The 21,685-nt window shown below is 36.5% G+C and overlaps 1 protein-coding gene across 2 annotated transcripts in view; it reads right to left on the bottom strand.

Annotated features, from left to right (window-relative positions):
* ITGA8 (integrin subunit alpha 8) overlaps positions 1 to 21,685 on the bottom strand; it is a 232,611-nt gene that overhangs the window by 31,902 nt on the left and 179,024 nt on the right. For both annotated transcript variants that reach the window (XM_079108168.1, XM_079108169.1), the window contains exons 23-25: positions 20,839 to 20,919; positions 12,026 to 12,131; positions 9,029 to 9,187 (exon numbers count right to left, since the gene is read on the bottom strand). In XM_079108168.1, the coding sequence (XP_078964294.1) occupies positions 9,029 to 9,187; positions 12,026 to 12,131; positions 20,839 to 20,919 (346 nt within the window). The remainder of the gene's footprint in view (positions 1 to 9,028; positions 9,188 to 12,025; positions 12,132 to 20,838; positions 20,920 to 21,685) is intronic.

Raw genomic sequence — 21,685 nt, 5'->3', positions numbered from 1 at the left:
CTCATATTAAAATAATTTCTAATGGCTCTGAGTTGAGATGAGCCTTGTCCTCCAAATAAAGTAGCAAAAAAGAACATTTATTTTCCTAGCCACACTATGTATAAAAGAGGAAAAAGATAGCAATCTAAACTTTACAGATATATATATGTATATATATATATATATATGATTGATTAAATGAATTATGAACATGTATACAAGACTGGATAATTTTAAAAAGCAATATAGAGCTAGAGCTAAATTTTAATTTAGAAAGATTCATGTATTAGTAGGGGAAAGGCAGGTTACACAATAGAAAAAGTGATGTACACCTATTTATGTATCTATAAATAGAAAAAGTCTGGAAGAGTAGTCATCAAAGTATTACCACTGGTAGAGATTTGATGATAGATATCAGGGAAGTTTTGCCAATTTCTATTTAGGTATGACAATGACATTGTAAGCTTTAAAAGAATATTCTAATCTATTGGCAATATGCAGTGCAATACTTACAGGTAAAATGAAAAAATAAACTAAAGCAGAAGTGAATAGAAAACACGAGAATAAATGGATGGGAACACCACTAGAGGTTTAAAATTCCCTTCACATATTGCCAGATATATTCTTCTGATGGATATTTAGGTTTTATTCAATATGAAAATTTTAAAAAATTATAAGAAGAGTAAATGAGAAATAACGAAGTAGGGATATCAAGTTCAGTTTGGCTATAAACGGAAGAAAAAGAGACCCATTCTTGGAAGAGGACACAGGGCAGTGTTATTTGATTGACTGTTTGTTTTAAAGTTGGAGGAAATTTAAGTAAGTTTATAGGATCCAAGGAAGGGACCAGTAGAAAGGGAGAGGTTGCGTATGCAGGAAACAGGGAAGACATTTGATGAAGCAAAATTAGACAGGGAGCTGGAGGAAGAGTTATCCTTCCTCTGAAAGTGTTGGAAAGGAGTTGAGGATGGATGAGAGTTTATTAGGAGGTGTGTGGGGGGTGCAGTGGGTTGGCATGGGACAGGGGGTTGTGATGGGGCAATGGATCATTTTAAGATCACCTAATAATATATGTGAGAGAAAGAGGACAGGAAGTTCAAGGAGAGTAGGGAAAGTCTGGAGAAGCCATTGAGGAGAATGAAAGGGACAGACTGTCAGAAGAGCAGAAATTCCCATGAGTCTGGCTGTCCCATGAGCAGTTCCCACCATTAATCCATAATGGGTAGAGGAGCTAAGATTTTCAGGGCAGGGATCTGGAGGGATACTGGAGAAGGGAGGTTAAGGCAGCTTGTGAGATGGTGTTTCAAGTAACTCATCTTGGACTCCAGGAGTGGAGGGAAAGAAAGTATGGCCAAAAGCAATCTTGAGAGTGGGGTAGGTTAACTGCTTTAGAGTAAGTATTCAAAGCATGGAAGAAAAGACGGAGTAGAGAACCTTATATAAATAGAAGAATGGATTGAAGAATGGGATGCTGACTATTTCAGAGGCAGAGTACCTAGAAGCAATGCTGACTAGTGGCTGATTGCAGCAATCAGCCCTGGGTTGATGCAAAGCAAGGAATTGTGGTGAGATCCTGCATGGCTCAACCCCACAGGTACTGGCATCTCTCAGGACAATGGCAGAACCTGGCCCAGAAAAGAAGATAAACCCAAGAGTGCTCATGAGCCCTCAGTGATGGAGGATCTGAAAGAAAGTCTTTATAGCCTAGAATAAAAAGTTGAGCTTGGAAAGAAAATTGAGAATTGGGGATATCTTTAATCTTTATTTTCTATCATATACTTAATTATGTGGGTTTTTTATGTGTAATTTCTAGTTTTATAGGTTGCCAATTATTAGGCTTGCAGAGGTTAATTTTGTAGCTACCAAACTATAGAGAAGAGGTACTGGAAAGAACTGGGGAGAATTTTCCCATGTTACCATCCATGACTGTATTAGAAACATCAGTATTAGCATTGGTCCAACAATAGCCCAACAGCAAGAAATTCCTATGTGGTTTCATCAGGTGCAACTTGTGTACAAATAAGGAACACATTCTACTGGGGATAGTGTTAGTCACAAATATTTGTAATGGTCTCTCAATAAAACACAGGGCTCATTCTAAGCTAGAGAAAAAGTCCTTTGCAAGGCAGGGATCGATGGAACATGGTTCTTTGTTTTTGCAACACTGTTTTCTACAAGTAGAGGAATACCACACAACACCATGGTCAAAAGGTCTTCAAGTGGCTTGCAAACCAGTTTTCTCAAATAGCATTCCAGAAATTATTTCAAAGAACAAAAAAAGACAAAAAGCAAGGAAGAAGTTATCTAAGAAATGTAAACAGTAAAGTCTTTTTCTAGATGAACATTTGGAGCCATGAACCCATGGACCATGCTTTTCCCAAATCTGAACTCGCTGGAGATGAAGGAGTCCAGCTTCCTAGCACCCTGTTAGGCAGACATTAAATGCTATGAGGAGCTGCTGGTAAGCACTTCAGTGGCTGTTTCAGAACAAATGACATGGCTTCTTTCTGCAATAAGGAAACAATTGTTAGTGAATATGTTTCTCCAGCTGCTACTCCAAGTTTGACCCCAGCAACAGTTATTTTCATAACTCTTCACCAAACTCTTCACGCTGGCATAGGTTTAAATTTATGAACCAAGTGGGTACTGAGAGGCTGGAGTGTGCAATGCAGTTGGAAATGCAACACTGGAAGAAAGGGGCAGGAAACCAAAGCCACACGGATTATCTTTCTCTGTGTCATATTGTCTGTGATTTGTCTTTGGATGCCAGGTATTCCTAGCACACAAGAAAGTCAACTGTTCTCATGGGTTTCTTGGTCTGTAATTAAAAGTAAGTGGGGACAAGTCCAGGGGTCTGTCTACTTTATAATTAAGACAAATGTTAAGGGTTTGTGGGGAAAGTAAAAAAAAAAAAAAAAAAAAAAAAAAACAAAACAAAAAAAAAAAAACCACTGTTTTTTTTCTCCTGAAAAGTTCATGCAAAGCATGACTAGAAGAATCCAGGGGTGATACTGAAGCTTTTCTTAGTCTTTGGACATGGTGCTTTTGCATTTAAAAATATACATGGGCTGATGGGCTTAGGTTCTCACTCTTAAGGCTGCAGGAATCAGGTTGGGTTTAGTAGCATGAATATAGCTAATCTAGGAACTGGTACTTTCATGTATCAATTTTCTATGGTTGGCAATTAACCCTTTAAAAAAGAAAAAATATGTATATACACACACATTTCTATATATCTCTATATATCTATCTATATCTATAATCTACATCTATATATGAATGTACATAGAAAATATACTCCCTGGGGCCCATTTCCTTTTCCCTATCTTCTCTTGAGATAGCCTTCAGGGATGTGTGTGCTTGTATACATACAGATGTATATATGTATACATGCACGTATGCATATACATATGTGTCTACACACCCACACACTTGAAGCCTATTTCAAAAAGAAGATAGACAAAAGGAAATGGGTCCCAAGGAGTATATTTTCCTTGGTGGCTAAGAATCTGATCTACAGGCCTGTTAAGAGTACAAGGTGAATAAATTCCTCTTTCCAGAGTAAGTGTTCCCAGAAGAAGGCACACATAAGGTAGGATGGAGCTAGTGGTAGCTGTCCCTATGGCATCACAGTAGGCGGAGAAGAAAATTAAATAGGGTACTGCTTTCTTGAATAGATCACCCCTTCCCTCAACCAGAAGGAGAGCTTATAGCAGAAGCCCGTGCATTACAGGACAAGTAACAGACATCAGACAATGCTTAGGCTGTGAAATAAATTGGGGCTGCAAATATTTAAGGCCCTCAAAATGCTTTAAAAAGAAAAAGAATAAAAAGAAATCAGTAGCTAACATAAAGAAAGAAGAAGTGATCTTCCTTTTCGTCTTATTTTTAAGGAGAAAGAGAATGAGAGAGAGTTGTTTAAGAACTGACAAGGGTCACTGCATTCTGAATTAATGAGAACCAGTAATCAATTGGGCGGCAGTTAGGAAAGAAGAAAGTACTCATGAGGATAAGACAAAACTATGCAAATTTGCCAAGCCACTGTCTGCGGGCCCACTTGATTCTAAAAAGCGATTTGCAGGGCTGTAATCCTTGACAAATGGACTGGTTCTGTGTCTCTGCAATCCATGTTTGTGCTATCTGGTTGTAATTTGGGCTTCCTGTGGGATTGGTGTTGTTGAAAAGACTAGTTCTCAGCAGCAACCTCCTGCTTCCCAGGCCCTGAAGACAATTCTTATAAACAGTGTGGGCTTTCTCTTGCATTACACTCTTTCCAGTGTAGTCTCCATCAGATGATTTTGATCTCAGGATTCTACTTTCTGAAGTCAGACCCAGAATGTGCTGTGATCTTAACACAGGTCTGAGCATCTCTCTCTCCTAGGTACAGTCTCACATTCCATTGCCTTTCCTTTGCATCTCTCACTGCTTATTACAAAATCTTGACAAACTGAAAAAAAAAAAAAAAATCCTTTACTCTATGAAATTTTTGGTTCCTTAGTAGATTTTACATTTTCAACTTCATCTTATCAAAAGATCATAGCATGCCTTCAAACATGGTTTGAAGGCCTCTCCAAACCCCAAGATAAAGTCCACCAAAATAACAAAATTGATAGTTTGAAATAATTATTTTACTGCCTTTAATATAGTTGAGAAATACGTTACTCAACTCTAAAATCTTATTCCAAGAAGGATCTGGAACAAATTAGGTTTAATGGATTGGTCTGAATGTTGCAGACATTTGAATGTTTCAAAATGTTTTAAATGGTAGAATGTGAAGAAATTTCCATGTGATGGTTTTCTCCCTCTGACCTAAGATGGTGAAGCCTGGAGGCAGAACCTGCATGGATGTCTGCTAATGTCCCTAAAGTCACAGAAGGCAGGTGAATGAACCTGAGGAAGTGGAAGCCATCATGGTGGAACAGAAATCCAAGGGTAGCAACCATTTCACCGAAGGCCAGAGTAAAAGCAGAGTGAGTGAACCCAAGGCACTTCTGTACCACCAGGCAGACATGACTGGATCTTGGTTTTCTCAGGTGGGAAAACAAGGGGTTGTATAGCTCATCTTCTCCTGAACCTCCATTATCACCCATATTTCTACCTACCTCAGACTCTGAGATTTGAACAATGTCAGCAAATCATGTTGAGTGAGTCTCATTGAATTCTGCTGGAAGGCAGGCTTTCAAATAAAAAAGTACATGGACTTCTAGCAGCATCTGTGTGTGGTCACTCTTGCCTCACCCCAGCTTAGTAACTGATGCTCCCAATTTGTGCAACTAAGGGGTGGATGTGGTGATAAGTTGGACCATTGTTTCCTAAAGGAGGCACAGGTTAAAATGATCACGTGGTCAGTCTTCCCTCCTCAAACTTGGGGAACATTTGGTTAACTTGGGGGGATAACCAAACTGTACCAGTTACTGTTGTAAAAACTGAACCCTGCTAGGAACTCATTGGACTCTGAGGCTTATGTGAGAAGACTTTGAGCCTTATGTTGCATTTGGAACACTTCTTCAGTTTATAGATGGGTTGGATTTCAGAAAGCTTTGGGCTGGATATTTGGCATTCAGAATGCATTTCTCTTCAGAAGTGATGTTTCGAATGGTAGTTCAGTTCTCAAGCCAGTCCACAAAAAGCCTACTTAAGCCTCAATATGGTTTTGATGCCATAAAACTGTGTATTTGCAATAAAAATAATAGTATCCAGGACTGTGGCCATACAAGTAATTTTAAAAATAGGGGGAAAAATCATTGTGTTAAGCATATGATATTGAATGCTGATATTAAGGTGGAAATAGGTTGAATTAGAGGGAAATCAGAAAGTCTGTGGAAGCTGTGTAGAGATTCAAAGGGCTATCTGGCACATTTCAAAGGCTTTAGATTGGTAGCACTGGTTCCTTGAAGTGGGTGGCCTAGAAAATGCTTCTAATAAAATCTGGATGGTTTCTTTTTTATAATAAGGTTTTTTAGAAATTTGTGAGAAGGTTGAGAAGAGAGAAAAGTTTTCTTTTCAGTGATAATTGAGTAAAAGTGAGAAATACGTGGGAGGAAAAAATTGGCTAAGAAGTGTGTCTAATGTCAGAGAAAGGGATTTGGTTGAAGCAAAATCAACCGAGTGGCTGAGGAGGAGAATGTGGTGGCAGAATTGTGAAAATCTCTTGGCTTAAGAAAGTTGGGTGGAGGTCTTCTGTGACAGCCATGGTTGGCCTAGAACATTTGTGGGGTTGGTCCAGTGGTACGTGGAACATCCTCAGAAGGCAGAAGGACATGTGGGAAGTGAACTGCTTATAGATACAGATGTGTCAGAGGCACTTACTACTTATCGTTGTCCTTATAAAGAAACTATAGAGCAAATGGTCTAAGTCCATTTTATTTCTATACAGCATAGGTGAGATTGAATAGTTTATAAAAGAAAGTTTATTTTAGCTCATGCTCTGGAGGCTGGGGTATGCAAGAACATGGAACCTGCTTTGCTTCATGGCAGAAGAATGGAAGGAGTCACGCAGTGAGAAAGCAGAGGGAGTAGAAGTCTTTTCCTAACAGCTGCTGCCACAGTAAAGAGAACTAACTTGAGAACTAACTTGAGAACTAACTTGAACATCCCTTTCATGTGGGCAGAGCTCCCGCGAACCAAACACTGAATGTAGGTCCCACAACCTCTCAACACCATTACATTGAGAACCAAATTTTATCATGAGCTTTGGAAGGGATAGAACACACCCACACCATAGCACAAGAAATACGGAATTATAACTTATGCCTGGATTAAGACTGAATACCAGGATTAAATTCTTGCTTTAAGGAGTGTATTTCTGCCTCTCTGGTCCTTTTAGTAAACCTACATTCTCTGCTTCTTACCAAAAAAACAAAACTCTCTATACCATGTTAAAAAACAAAACAAGCAAGTAAAAACAACCCAGCAATTACCTTTGATGCAAGTATTTAAAATTGATACTAAAATCAGAAATTTCTCATGCCTGTTGTTTTAAAAATAAGAACATATAAGAAAACCCGCAAGTTGCTTTTCACTAATTTCTGCTTTGTATTTAAGACAGAAAATATGGTTTATCTTTCTATTCTCTAGGAAGAGATAAATTGTCAAGTGAAATGGCAGCAACTTCACCAAGAAATTATTTAATATCTTAAGAGGAAAATAACTCAGATGTTCTCAATTGTTTATAGTCACTGATATAAAATATACTGATTATCAACTTTAAAATCTGTAAAAATTATTTTACACTCTCTGGGTCATATATTAAATAAATATATGTAGAAGTACTTTGAGAATATTTAGGTAATGTCATTTCAACATTTCCTTGAATTCAGAATTTCAAGAATTCATATATTATTTTAATTAGTAACTTTAGGAATCTGTTGCTTTATGCTGTTGCCAAATATTACATTCAATTTTTATGAATTGAGGACTTCAGAAAATGAGCATAAGTTGCATTTAAAACAATTCCTAGCCTTGGACAGATTTTTACTGAAAATCTATGAGTATGTTAAAGAATAAGTGGGAAGCAGAGGATACCATGTGCTTAGTATATACTTCCATTTGGTTTTCATGAATCTGTCAACATTTGAGGCAAATTATCTATTAGTACTATCCCAGTCACTGTAAATGATTGTTAAATTACCACAAAAAAAGCCTCAGAACAAACATAGTGAACATTAAACAATTACACAATATATACAAACATATATAAATAGTGTCAGATATAAACTAAACATTGCACTCAGAGAGAGAAGCTTTCTGCATTATCATGTGCTTTAAAACTCCATGACCGAGATATAGTACATATGAAATACAGAGTAGGATATGCAAAAGTTTGAATCACTTCAATGTCATACATCAACATTTGAAGTCATTATTTTATAAGGTGCTACGAACCCTTATGATGTTAAAATAATCCCCATGAAGAGTGAAGAAAGAAGAAATGGGGGGAAAATCCCAGAGCAAGTATTTGAAATAACATTATGGAATACAAGTGGCCTCATTTATTATTTCCCTATGAAGAAAGAGACTGTTGCCCCACAAGTCCTTTATCATCGAGCCTCCTTTTTGTCTTCCTCTCTTTGAATAAGGAGGCACGTTGGGTTGATAAAGAAAGCCTGTAATGACCCCCAATGACCCAACACTTGAGCCCAGGGTCAAGACTGCCCTGTGCCCCAGATGGTTAAGTCAGTACTTCAGGAAACCTACCCTTGCCCCAGAGATACTATGTCCCTGTAGCTACTAAGGGAATATTTGTTCTTAAATGAAGCTGTCTTCTGAGGACACCATCTGATTAACTAAGTTTTTTGTTTTGTCTTCATACAAATGTGACATTTTCTAGGGCTTATGCTAATTCATTTCTTTCCTTCCCAGAAGGAGCCTAAGCCAAATTTGGATCTTAATCTGGATGGGATCAACTCTTTGGACACTTGAGCTCCTTGTTAATGAACTCCAGCAGACCATCACGTGCATAGGAGGTGGGAGCTTGCAGAGAGGCGGAATCTGAGGGTCCTCCAGATTCTGCATTTCCATAGACCGCCCCCCCCCCCCAGGTGAAGTATTTAAGAGCTGCAGAATGCTGCTTTAGGTTTCTCCATAAGCTTCCAGTCTGGGGCTTTTCAGGGCAATAAGAAGCCTTTGGCAAATTCTTGCATTTTGCCACTTGCTATTGGCAACAGCTGGAAGAGCCTTTATTGGCAAAGATACTCATGTCTTATGGAAATATACCAAAAAGACTTTAAAAATAGAATTTCGTACTAATTCTCTAAAACATGACATATCTATTAATGATTTTGGTTTGGTAGTGCTGCTAATCGAGCCCTATATAAAAGATGCATGTTGAAATGGGTTAAATAAATGACAAGTTACTTGGAGCAATAAAAACTAGGAAAATTTAAGGTTTTTAAGGGTGATATTTAAAATAAGTTTGGCACTTAACTAGAAAACTAAAAGTAAAGGTCTGATCAATGACCATTACTTTGCTATTTTAAACATGCAGCCATTTTTACTTTTTCCTTACCATAAAAATTAAATAAAGCTAGGAATTAGACCAGACTCCTACCTTTATATCCTGTGGGTTGATATCAGGATTTGTTTGACACTGCAGAGGTCCCAGAGTTTGAATATGAAAAATATAAAGGAGAAACTCATCCCGTGCAGAGAATGGCCAGCCCACCTCCAGAACAGTGTCACTGATGGTACTTGGTCCAATGTTGTGCAGCTGTAAGCAAGTGACAGATTATAGAATGGTGCAGCAGGAGGAGGGATGCAAAATCCAACTCCATCTACCTTTACCTATTTTTAAAGACATGTGTTGTTGGTTGTAAGTCATCAGGACAATGACTCTAGCAAATAAGAAGGAAAAAAATAAAGTCCCTATGGGCATCAGGAGTTCTGAAAGTGTGACATGACAGTGTTTAGAGAAGACTCTTTGGTCTGGTCTGTGAAGCTCTGAGAGTGGATTTCTTCATTGAAGAGCATACGGATTGAACATCCTTTGTCCAAAATGCTTGTGACCAGAAGTGTTTTGGATTTTGGAATAGTGCACTTACGTAATGAGATATCTTGGGGATGGGACTCAACTCTAGTCACAAAATTCATTAATAATTCATATTAATTATTGAAGCCTGAAGGTAATCTTTGACTGCCACCCATCATATGAAGTCAGGTATGAAATTCTCCACTTGGGACATCATGCCAGTTCTCAAAAAGTTTTAGATTTTGGAGTACATTTTTGAATTTCAGAATAGGCATACCCAACCTATGTAGACCATGCCTGCTAATTGCAATGCTTACCTTGAATTTATATTAACTTAATGATAGAACTAGAAATGCAATTTTAATTAAATGCTTTCAAAACATACTGATTTTTTTCTTTATATTGAAATCTGCCTTTTCTTCCCTAACTACTGACTTGTCAATTGCAACCATATGTGATGCACTCTCTTTTATCCTCTGGGAAATGGCTATCGATCAAGTGCAAAAGTCAGCCAGTGCTCACTACAGTTCATTCTGCACATTTCAAAGCTGAGCTACTTTTGTTTTAATCAAAAAATCCCAGGGAAAGAAAGGCCACATTAAGTAAAGAGATGGACATTGTTAACACACAAATCCCATATTCAGAGTACACAAAATAACTTGCCAAAAGCACTAAGTATATTTAGATTTATCATGGACTTAGAAATTCACTTCAAAGTTAACAGAGATCTCCCCTACCCCCACTTCGGATAATTATCATGGTCTATGAAACAATGCAAAATTGCTTTTGCTTATTTAGGTGACCTACTTAGCTGACATTATCAAAGAAGTGTGGCATACATTGATGCAGAATATAATGAGACATGAGATTAGCATGTAAGAAACATATGATGATTGCTTTTGGCACTGCTGGTAATTACCCTAAACTTTTATGATCCATTTATGCTAAGATCAGCAGCATTGCTGCCCTGGGAGTGATTGAGTCTGGATGGTTTTTTCAAACTTTAAAGTTTCAACATTCTTGAGGTGAAACAGGCACACACAAATTTAATAAATTATTTGACAGCTTTTCATTTTTCTCGTGAGGTTCTTGATGTGAGTTCCACAGGGACAGGGTTATCCCTTCACTATCAGATGAGCTTAGGGCCACACTTTGATCCAGCTCTGGACAGGGCTTCCAAACCTGAGCTGCAGGTTGGGAAGATGATAGAGGTTCCCAAGCTAATCCTACCCAGGACTTGGGACTTTTCCTGCACTTATGGAAACAGCTCATCAATTTGGAAATGGCTTTACAGTTGCTCTGAGAGAATGTTATTCATGATCCTTGCAGCTTGAGATGAAAGTCATGGGCAGAATCATTGAATCAGTGGCATGAATTACATAGGAAAAGAACAGAAGGCATTACCACTCTCAAGAAGATACCTCAGTCAGAAAACACCTTAGAACTTCATTTTATCAAAATTTTGTTTCTATTCCCTTGAAAATGAATACTCTCCACAAATAGCATTAATTTTAGTAACAAAACACACCAAAACCATAAACAATGAATAAACTAACCCTTTACTCTGTATTGGGTTATAACTGTAAAAGAAATTTAAAATTTAGCCCTGTGTCAATAAATCTTTACCTTGTTCACAATTTAACACTTAAAATGGGAAAACAACATCAGGTTCTTTTCATGCGTGACTTGTTTGCTTCTGGAAAACATTTTACTAATCAACAGACTATTTAAAACTTCAGAATAAGTTGTTAATATCTAATTGGGTTCTTTGAATGAAAAATAGATTTATTCTTATCTAATCTGTCACACACCCATCTTATATATTATATGTAAATTTTTTAGTATAAGGAAAATTAATATAGTTTTCTATCTGTCACCTTCTAATTGATGAACTTCAGTTTAAGAGATGGGTGGGTTTTAAGGATATCTGGAAATCTAGGAAGAAATGAAATAAGGTCTAGGGAGCTAGTTATTTTTATGCATAGGCTATCCAAATAATAAAAAGAAAGCAAACAAAGAACATTTTAATAAAGAATAACAATAACGGGATAAAATGCTTCTTACCATGTAATGGCTTTCACCACCAAGAATCAAGTGACCATGTTTGTGAGTGCCCAGGACATCTCTCACCACCCACTCCACAATGTGATAGCATGACACCGTGAATCTAAACAGTATATAAAACTCAGAACTTGGATTGGTGTCTTTCAAAACAGTGTATGTTTATTAATAAAGAACATAAAGATAAAACCATAACAAAACTTTAAAATAGAAAACAGTTAACAGAAAATAGGTACTTCACTGAGTGTGATGGCATATGTCTGTAATCCAAGAAACTCTGGAGGCTGACACAGGAGGATCTAAATTTGAGATTAGCCTCAGTAATTTAGTGAGGCCCTCAGCAACTTATTGAGGTGTCTCAAAAAAAAAAAAAAAAAAAAACAACAAAAAAAAAACAAAACATAAAACAAAAAACAAATGTCTGGTAATGTAGCTCAGTGGTAAAGCCTGGTAATGTAGCTCAGTGGTAAAGCATCCCTGGGTTCAATCCCCAGTACAACAAACAAACAAACAAACTACCTCATAAATATGCTCCACCAATGGTCCAACTCCATCCTCTTTGCCGGGCTCCTTTTCTGGTTCCCAGTTATGAATGGGCAGAATGATCTGCGGAGGGTGGGATACTCTGAAATACGGAGTGCGGTGTTAATTGCTGCTGCTGGTCAAGGCAGGAATGTTTCACTACAGTGCTCTGTCATCAGATAAAACAGGCAGCTCTCGATTTATCTCACAAGATATTGTCTACATGGAAAAATATTGAAAGTGATGTTCAACAAAACGACTGAAGGGATGAGTGGAGGATCCCAAACATCTGTTTCTGTAAACTTTTAACGACAGAACTCTTGTCCAAGATCCCTCACCCTTGGACACTAGGAGGCAGAGCAGAGAGCATTCTCGAGTTGAGTAATTGAACATGTACATTGGCGTGTCTGCCCATTATCTATCTATCTATCTATCTATCTATCTATCTATCTATCTATCTATCTATCTATCTATCTATCTTCTTCATCATCATCATCTATCTATTCTGTGTATGTCTGTGTTTTTAAAGATTACATAATCCTTGCTTTAAGTCATATTGCAAAGTGAGACTCTGTGTGTGTGCATGCTAGGATTCTATGTGATATATATTCAGTTGTAAAGAAATACTGTTTATGGTTAAAGACTTCAGAATAGAAAAGCAGTCATTGTATATTCCTTTTTTCCTAGATTTTTTTCAGTTTCTTGTTAATGCAATCAGATCTCTCACCAGGCCAGGCTTAGAGCCAAAATACAATGAAGCATGAATGAGTTCCAGAGTACACAACGCAAGGATGAGCCCCAAATGCCCTTTTAGGGATATCCAATAGTTAACCACAGTCTCTAGGAACTTTAAATGTTACTGGTTTTTCTCTTCCACGGGGTAATTTCTTTCCAAAGCAAAGAGCACAATTTATTGGGTTAAATTCTGACCCAAGGGCAAGTAACTTAAAGTCAGTATGTCTGTATTGCCTTATTTTGAAAATTATGATCAACTCTTTGGGTTGTATACCACAAATGATTGGAAAACATCTCCAATGCTTGTAGTCCAAGTTCATGTGGCTGAATTGTTTTCTAGAGGTGGGTGGAAGAAGGACATTTCAAAATGGACAACCCACAAAAACGTTATAAGATTGTAAATTTACAGTCCCTTTGCATATGTCCTTAATGTGCAACTGTTGAGCAAGAAATGCAGGGCACAGCTTTGCTATGCTAACACCTTAGAAATATCTCCTTAAAATTGTAAAGTCGTCATGCCATGTTCTTGTCATTATGCTGTGTTCTCTTTTCCTGCTTGATTTGATTAGATCATGTTATGCTCAAACCTGAGGTAGAGAGAAGAGCATAGGACATGGTGCGTTGCTTTCACTAGAAGGAAACTCAGAGATCCTGGGTTCCATTGCCAAAGGCCTGGTCAGCTTCCCCACTCAAATCTTTATTTTCTTCTCATCTTGGCAAGAGAGAGGGGAGTCCATGCTCAACATCCATTATCTACTGTGCATCTCTGGAAATTTTTTTTTTCATAGAGAACAAACATAGAACAGAAACTGAACACATTTTCTCTGAAATTTTTGCTTTTATGATTTTCAATCCTATAGGACTGGTCATAAATTTTCTAGGATTATAAACTCACAAAATTTTAGACCTTGACAGATATTGTGGAGACAATCTGATCAAAACTTCTCATTTTCCACACAAAAGGAAAACAGATATACAGAGAATAGTGGGTTAGCTGCAGGTAAGGACTACAGCTCATCCACTGTATTCTAATACACAATGTACCTTAGGGGCCCCTAAGATGCAGTGATAATTAGTAGACACAACCTAAACTTCCTGGCATGGTTTTGTAACAACATCAAGTAGAGATATGTGAAGAAACATAATCTATCATGGAGCATAGAAAAAATCATTAAAATGGATCATAACAGTATGGTTTATTTATTTACTCATTGATAACTGGTTGAAAGCTGGGGAAACAATGGCAGAGAAAGGTTCCCAAGTCAATCAGTGACACACTATTCCTTGTTTTCAAAGTGAAAATTTTTAGGAAGAAGGAAGCAAGTCTACTGATTTTCTTGGGATAAGCAGCCTGTGAGGTAATCTAACTAACCCTACTGAACAGCTCTCCCTCTGAAGACTGAGCATTATTCATGGAGAGCCTCAGTCAGTAAAAAGATTCCACAATCTGTAGTGTTAATGGTAACACTGAATCATGAAGGGAAAACTGGAAGGAAGCAAGGATTAGGTTTTTTTTTTTTTTAATTAAATTTCATTATGAGATAATTACAGATTCATGTGCAGTTTTAAGAAATAATATCAAGAGATCCCTTGTATAAATCAATCTCCCCCAATGATAACATCTTATAAAATGAAGATGTGCTATTGCATACAATATCACAACCAGAATATTGACATTGATGTAGTTAAGATACAGAACATTTTTATCTCCTTGAAGATACTCTTTCATAGCTACACTTATTTCGCTCTGCCCCCATCCTCCCCTCCTCTCTTGACACCCACTAATCTGTTCCCCATTTCTATAATCTGTTATTTCAAGAATGTTATGTAAATGGAAACATATAGTAGGCAGCCTTTTGGGATTGTTTTTTTTTCCACTCTGCATAATTCTGAGTGCCATTCAAGTTGTCCATCTCTCAATAATAATTCATAATATTCTATGGTGTGGATGTACCACAGTTCATTTATCATTCACCTGTTGAAGGACATTGGGGTTGTCTGCAGTTTGGGACTAGTTAAATCAATTGCTATAAGCACTTCTGTATGGGTTTTGTATTGGTCTAATTTTCCTGGAATAAAGTTTCTCTAGAATAAGGAAACTAGGTCTTTGACAGGTTGAAGTGTGTATGGTGTCTGGAAGTTCAAATCTGAGGATCTGGAAGTATGATGAAAACCTTATTTTTATAACCTTGTTTTCAAATCCTATTACTTTCAAATAGCAAAGATTTTCATTTATTGTCTGAACAATGCTGTGGACAGTATCTTCTGTAGACCTTGGTTAGTCGTGATTGTAATCGTTCCTTATACAAATTCATTCAATTCTGATTATTTCACAAATATTGCAATTTATCTTACTTTTCATGAGCTCAGTATATGTGTTGATGTCTCTAGTGACCAAATTTACTTCTCACAAATCTATGCTAAATTGATCCTTTGTACCAACAAATGGCACGTAAATTGGGTCAAAGTCAATGTTGGTGTTATCTAGCTGTGAAACAAATGGAATAGTTCTTTGTAATTTTCAACTCTCAACAAAAATCCATTTTGGTTTTTTTGTTGTTGTTTTTAAACTATAAGAGCAACATTAAATTAAGAAAAAACAAAACAAAACAAAACACTGTATGTGTTAGTGAATGATAAAATAAGCCGGGATGAATACCATTGGCCAAAAGAAAATCAATTTTTTTTTGAAGACTGAACATGAAAGTTATTTAGCATAGCAGTTGTTCATTCCTTGAAGAAATAAACACCAGAAAAAATATTTTTGCTGCATATTCAGAGGAAAGAGTTTTAGTATATAAAGTGGCCCAAGAGAACTTCAACACTGTCTTAGCAAATAGACGGTGGACATTAATCTAACAATTAGAACAACTGTACCCATGTGAGAAACCTAACTTTAATAAACTGTTTGGATTACTGGAAAAATTGAGTAGAAATTTCCTTCTTTTCTTTTTACTGTAAGTGATGGCAGAAATGTATTTTAAAACATTAATATCATAAAATAAATATATGAGAATAAAGACAGTTCCATTAAGCCTTGGACTGAGTTATGTCTTATTGAGTAAAAACATTTCCCAATTTTAAATTTATTTTGGAACTGCTAAATACTTCTAACTTAATTTTGGTTAGCAAAATTAAGCTAAGTCAAGCTTAAAGAGTAAGACAGAAGTTGAAATTTTTGAAAAGATCATAAAAATAAGATAGTATCAGGCATCGTGGTGAACACCTGTAATTTCAGCAATTTAGGAGGCTGAAGCAGGGCGATTTCAAGTTCAAGTCCAGTTGGGGAATTTAAGGAGGCCGGTCTCAAAGTTTAAAAGATGGGACTGGGGAGGTAGTGCAGAGATAGAGCTCCCCTGTGTTTAATTCTCAATACCATAAAAATTTTTAAATTTAATTTATTTTTATTTTTACAGACTGTATTTGGATTCATTGTAAAAAAATTTTTAAACAAAAATATAATAGTAAAAAAGATTGCTTGTGTTTATTTCTCTGACTTTTAAAAACAGTGTTTTTTCTCATCAAGACCTAGAGAAAAACCAGAAATCAACAAAAATAAAACATCTAGATTAGCTCCAATTATCTAAATCAAACAAATCTTTTTCCATGAGTCAAGTTATGACTTAAAGAAAAAATCATAAAAGAAATTTAATAATATTTTGAATAGATTTATAGTGAAATTCCAACATGTCAAAATTTGAGAATGCTACTCAAGAAAATCTTGAAGAAAGAATTATAGCACTGAATGGGTTGAATCTGAAATGTCCCCCCAAAACTCATGTGTTGAAGGCTTTATCTCCAAGGCAGCGGTGTTCAGATATAGGCCTTTTGAAGGTGATTGGATCATGAGGGCTCTAATCCCATCAATGGATCAATCTGTTTGGCAGATTCATAATTCAATGGACAATCTTTGGCTCTGACCTCACACCAAATACAAAAATGAACTTAAAATTAATCAGAGACCTAAATGTAAAACCGAAGAGTACAAAACTTCTAGTAGAAAGCACAAAGGAGAAAATCCTTGTGACTCTGGAAAGACAAAATTTCTTAGGACACAAAGAGCACAAAATGTGAAAAAATTAATCAACTGGATTTCATGCAAACTGTAGAATTTTTCTGTTCGAACACCACAGTTAAGAAAATATAAAGCCATACTTAGACTGGAAGAAAATATTTTCAGGACACATAACTGATGAATGATTTCCTATCTAGACTATATAAAGAACTTCTACAACTCAGTAATAAGACAAGCAACCAAATAATAAGTGAGGAAAAAATTGAAATGCTTCACCGAAAAGAGATATGCAAATGGGCATTGAAAGGATGCTCAATGTAACTAGTCATTAAGCAAATGAAAATTAAACCTCAGGGAGATATGCTACACATTTATTAGCATGACTGAATATAAACGAACAAAGTCCATGGTGTTGAGGATGAACACAACTGGACCTCTTATCCATTGCTAGTGGGAAGCAAAATGGAAATGGTACACCCTTTTTGGGAAATTGGGCAATTTCTTACAAATGTATACTTTATGTACAAATCAGTAATTCCATTTGTTAATACAAATGGCCCAACAAAGACCAACATGTGAATGCTCATAGCAGTTTTATTCTTAACACTCCAAACTGGAGACAACCTATATGTTCACCAACTGGTAAATGAATGAATCGCTTGCTGGACATCATATAATGGAATACTTCTCAGCACAAAAAAAAAAAACAGACTACAGATACATGAGAGCAGATGAATGCTTCTCAAATTCATTATATTAAGAGGAAGAAGTCAGACATACTCTGAATGAATGAGACCACTTATGTGACATTCTGGATATGGTAAAAATACAGTGACAGAAAAATAAATCAAGGTTCCCAAGGCCTATAGTGCAGGAGAAAAGAACCAATAGGAATCATGGGGGTGGTGATACTGTTCTATATTGAAAGTTCTCATGACATCATAGCTACTCAAACTGGACTCCCAAAGGTTGGAATTTTAGTCTATGTAATTTACACCTCAGTAAACTTGACTTTAGAAAAACCCACAGACCCCATAAACTGTGATAAGATATTTGCAGCAAGTGTAATTAATAGTGTTTAAATTCTTGAACATAAACAAATTTCCATGCATTAACAAGAAAAAGTAGAAATATGTACATAATATTAACAAGAATTTTTCTGAATATGACTAACAAAGAACCATAAACATATAAAAAAAACTCCATAAACATATAAAAAACTCAATTTCAATAAAGGATAAGGAGCTGCATATCAAACTTACAGATACATGCTCTTTCTTATCCATCAATGGCTTAAAATTAAAAACTGGACCATTCTGTCTTATAATGTACAGCAATGAAAACTTTCATACACTTTTGGTGGGAGTTCAATTTGACATAACTATTATGAAAAAAAGATTAAAATTATTTAGTAAAGTTAAATGGTGTAAGCTCTCTGATCCTGAAATTCCAGTTTTTAACATATACCTGACTGACATTCATCCATTGTGTACTAGAAGACATGTATGAAAAAGTTTGTGAAAAGGAGAAAAGTTCCAAATTTTCATCAAGAGGAGAATGGATGAATTATGTTATATTTTTACAATGTAAGACTGTTGTGCAAATAAAATGAGTGAACTATAAGCACATGCACCAAAAATGGGTGAAAATAAAATATTGGTTTGAATACAAAAACCATGGAGCATACATAAATAAATTTTATACATAGGATCCAAAAACCTCTGTCTCATAGGCAGGATAGTGTGATTATTCCTGAGCATGAGCACTGGAGACTGGCTGATATGCACAATCTGACTATACACAATCTGACTATTTTCTTTTCTTTTTTTATTAAAAATCATAAATTTACATAGGGCAATGTTGTTTGATTCATTCTGTTATTTTTTTCCCCTTCCCCCCTACCCCTTCCCACCCCTCTTTTCCCTCTATACAGTCCTTCCTTCCTCCATTCTAACCACCCTCCTTATCCCTAACCCTAAACCTAACCCTAACCCTAACACTAACCCCTCCTACTCCCCATTATATGTCCTCATCCGCTTATCAGCAAGATCATTCGTCCTTTAGTTTTTTGAGATTGGCTTATCTCACGTAGCATGATATTCTCCAATTTCATCCATTTGCCTGCAAATGAAATAATTTTATCACTCTTCATGGCAGAGTAATATTCCATTGTATATATATGCCACAGTTTCTTTATCCATTCAGTAACTGAAGGACATCTAGGTTGGTTCCACAATCTGGCTATAGTGAATTGAGCAGCTATAAACACTGATGTGGCTGTATCTCTTGCTGATTTTAAGTCCTTTGGGTATAGGCCAAGGAGTGGGATAGCTGGGTCAAATGGTGGTTCCATTCCAAGCTTTCTGAGGAATCTCCATACTGCTTTCCAGAGTGGCTGCACTAATTTGCAATCCCACCAGCAATGTCTGAGTGTACCTTTTTCCCCACATCCTTGCCAACACCTATTGTTGCTTGTGTTCTTGATAATCGCCATTCTAATTGGGGTGAGATGAAATCTTAGGGTAGTTTTGATTTGCATTTCTCTTATTACTAGAGATGTTGAACATTTTTTCATATATCTGTTGATTGCTTGTACATCTTCTTCTGTGAAGTGTCTGTTCATTTCCTTAGCCCATTTGTTGATTGAATTATTTGTATTCTTGGTGTAGAGTTTTTTGAATTCTTTATGGATTCTGGAAATTAGCGCTCTATCTGAAGTATGAGTGGCAAAGGTATTCTTCCAATCTGTAGGCTCTGTCTTCACATTACTGATAGTTTCCTTTGCTGAGAGAAAGCTTTTTAGTTTGAATCTATCCTAGTTGTTGATTCTCGTTTTTATTTCTTGTGCTATGGGAGTCCTGTTAAGGAAGTCTGATCCTAAGCCAACAAGTTGAAGGTTTGGACCTACTTTTTCTTCTGTAAGATGCAGGGTCTCTGGTCTGATTCCGAGGTCCTTGATCCATTTTGAGTTGAGTTTTGTGCAGGGTGAGAGATAGGGGTTTAGACTTCTTGTACCACAATTCCTTTACTTGTACTAGGATACTAGTATGTGGTAAGATATAATACATGAAATAGCCCACAGAAAATGTTGATAAGTTTTGGGCATTATTGATATTATTATTATATTATATTATAACTATTATGATTATTATTATCCAGTCCACTAGGGGGATGCTCAGTGTTACCCAGACACCTGGACAGGGTCCCAGTGAGAGCATCATGGAACAGCAAGAAGGAGGCCAGGTGACAGTGGCTCTGGGTACTGAAACCCACTGTTGTGGAGGAGTGTAAACCACTCAGGACCTAGGGAAAAGGAAGGGAACCAGTATTCTGGAACCCCAAGGATGATTTGGTCTAAAACACCAGTTGATAATTTTAACCAAGTCCTTGATTGTTCTGAAAAAAGCAGGATTACAATAACAAAACCAAAGGATTCCATTTTTGTGCAAGATAAGAACTCTGGCAGTCCATTTCCGATTTCCTGCCCCACAGGCATGGATGTCCTGGCTGGTAGTTACTAAAGTCTTTCCTTGACCACTTTCCTCCTGTCTCTTGATTGATTGCTTACTGGCACCTTCCTCAAAGAACAGGACCAAAGGGAAAAGATACAGACTATAGATTCCATCCACCCTTGCATCTGAGAGTTAGTCAGATTTCTATTAAACTCAACATGTGATATAGTGAGGCTAAATTGTCACTGTGTCTAAAACAACTATTGAAAAAGGACCTTGTTTTTCAGGCAATCATATGGTTGTCTGTTTTATCTAGTTTCTCATCAACTGGTTTTTATAGTTTAATTATTGAACTGCCAGTTTTGGGGATTAACTGATGTCTTGTTTTGATATCCTTAATTATCATACAAAGTTGACTGTAATTCTGATAGAAGGTGAGTGATCAGTAGAAAAGAATGAAAATTGGTAACAGAGTGAACTATGACCTCTAACACATTAGGAATATTCCATATAATTTTTACCAGTATTTCATCATAAGTCTTTACATACACAGAGCTATACTACTACTACATACTATTATATTATTTTATGCCTTGTTTATCACTCACCCTCTTATTTCTACTTGAGCTACAGCAGTGATGTTGATCTGCAAACTCACAAAATTGCTGTCTGGATTGTCCTTGTTGGAACTGAAACACAATGGTATATGATTTAAATATATTTCTTCAGGTGTATCACACACTATCTGACATTCTGATGATCACAAGAGCAACATGCATTCCTAACCTGATCATTCAGAAAACAAGGGCCATTCATTCTACAAAATCATAACCATTCATACAGAGCAATGCTACAATCTTTTATGACCAACAGTCAGTAATCAACTTTCCATGAGGAGACATTTTATCTGGAAATAGAATACAGATCTAGAGAAGCCAGCACTTTTTAGTTTCAATGGCTAAAGCAAAAAGGCATTTAGCTGAGTTCATTTTCTGGCTTCTATCCTGGACAAATTCCTTAACATCTCTGAGCATCATGCTCACTGCCCATCAAATGGGAAATGACAGCACAGTCAACTCCTGATTTTCCATGCTTATAAAGAGGAGAACTGGCATGAATAATCCAGAGCAGCACATAATTGAAAAAGCATTTGCATTTGGCTCTGGAATGCCTCATACCATACATTGTTTTGGCAGCAACTTTATCTTCCTTTTGGTTATCTTCCTTTCTAAAGTTAATATTAAAATAAGTGTATGTTCATGGCATACTCACTGTCTACGGGGAGGAGTGGGGAGTGCACTGGAAACATGACTAATGGCAAGGAGAAAAAGACCCAAGGAAGTTGGGCATTTCATAAACAGGCAATTTGGAGGTGATATGGCTCTTTCTGAAGTGTCAAGAGTCTTAAGCTAGAAAGTGTGTTTAATATAATATTTCTTTGAAAAATGACAAAAT

The sequence above is a fragment of the Sciurus vulgaris genome (genome assembly GCF_902686455.1).
Source record: "Sciurus vulgaris genome assembly, chromosome: 12".
Lineage (NCBI taxonomy): Eukaryota > Metazoa > Chordata > Mammalia > Rodentia > Sciuridae > Sciurus > Sciurus vulgaris.
Note: the sequence above shows the minus strand (reverse complement) of the source record. Positions and strands in the feature narration are given on the sequence as shown.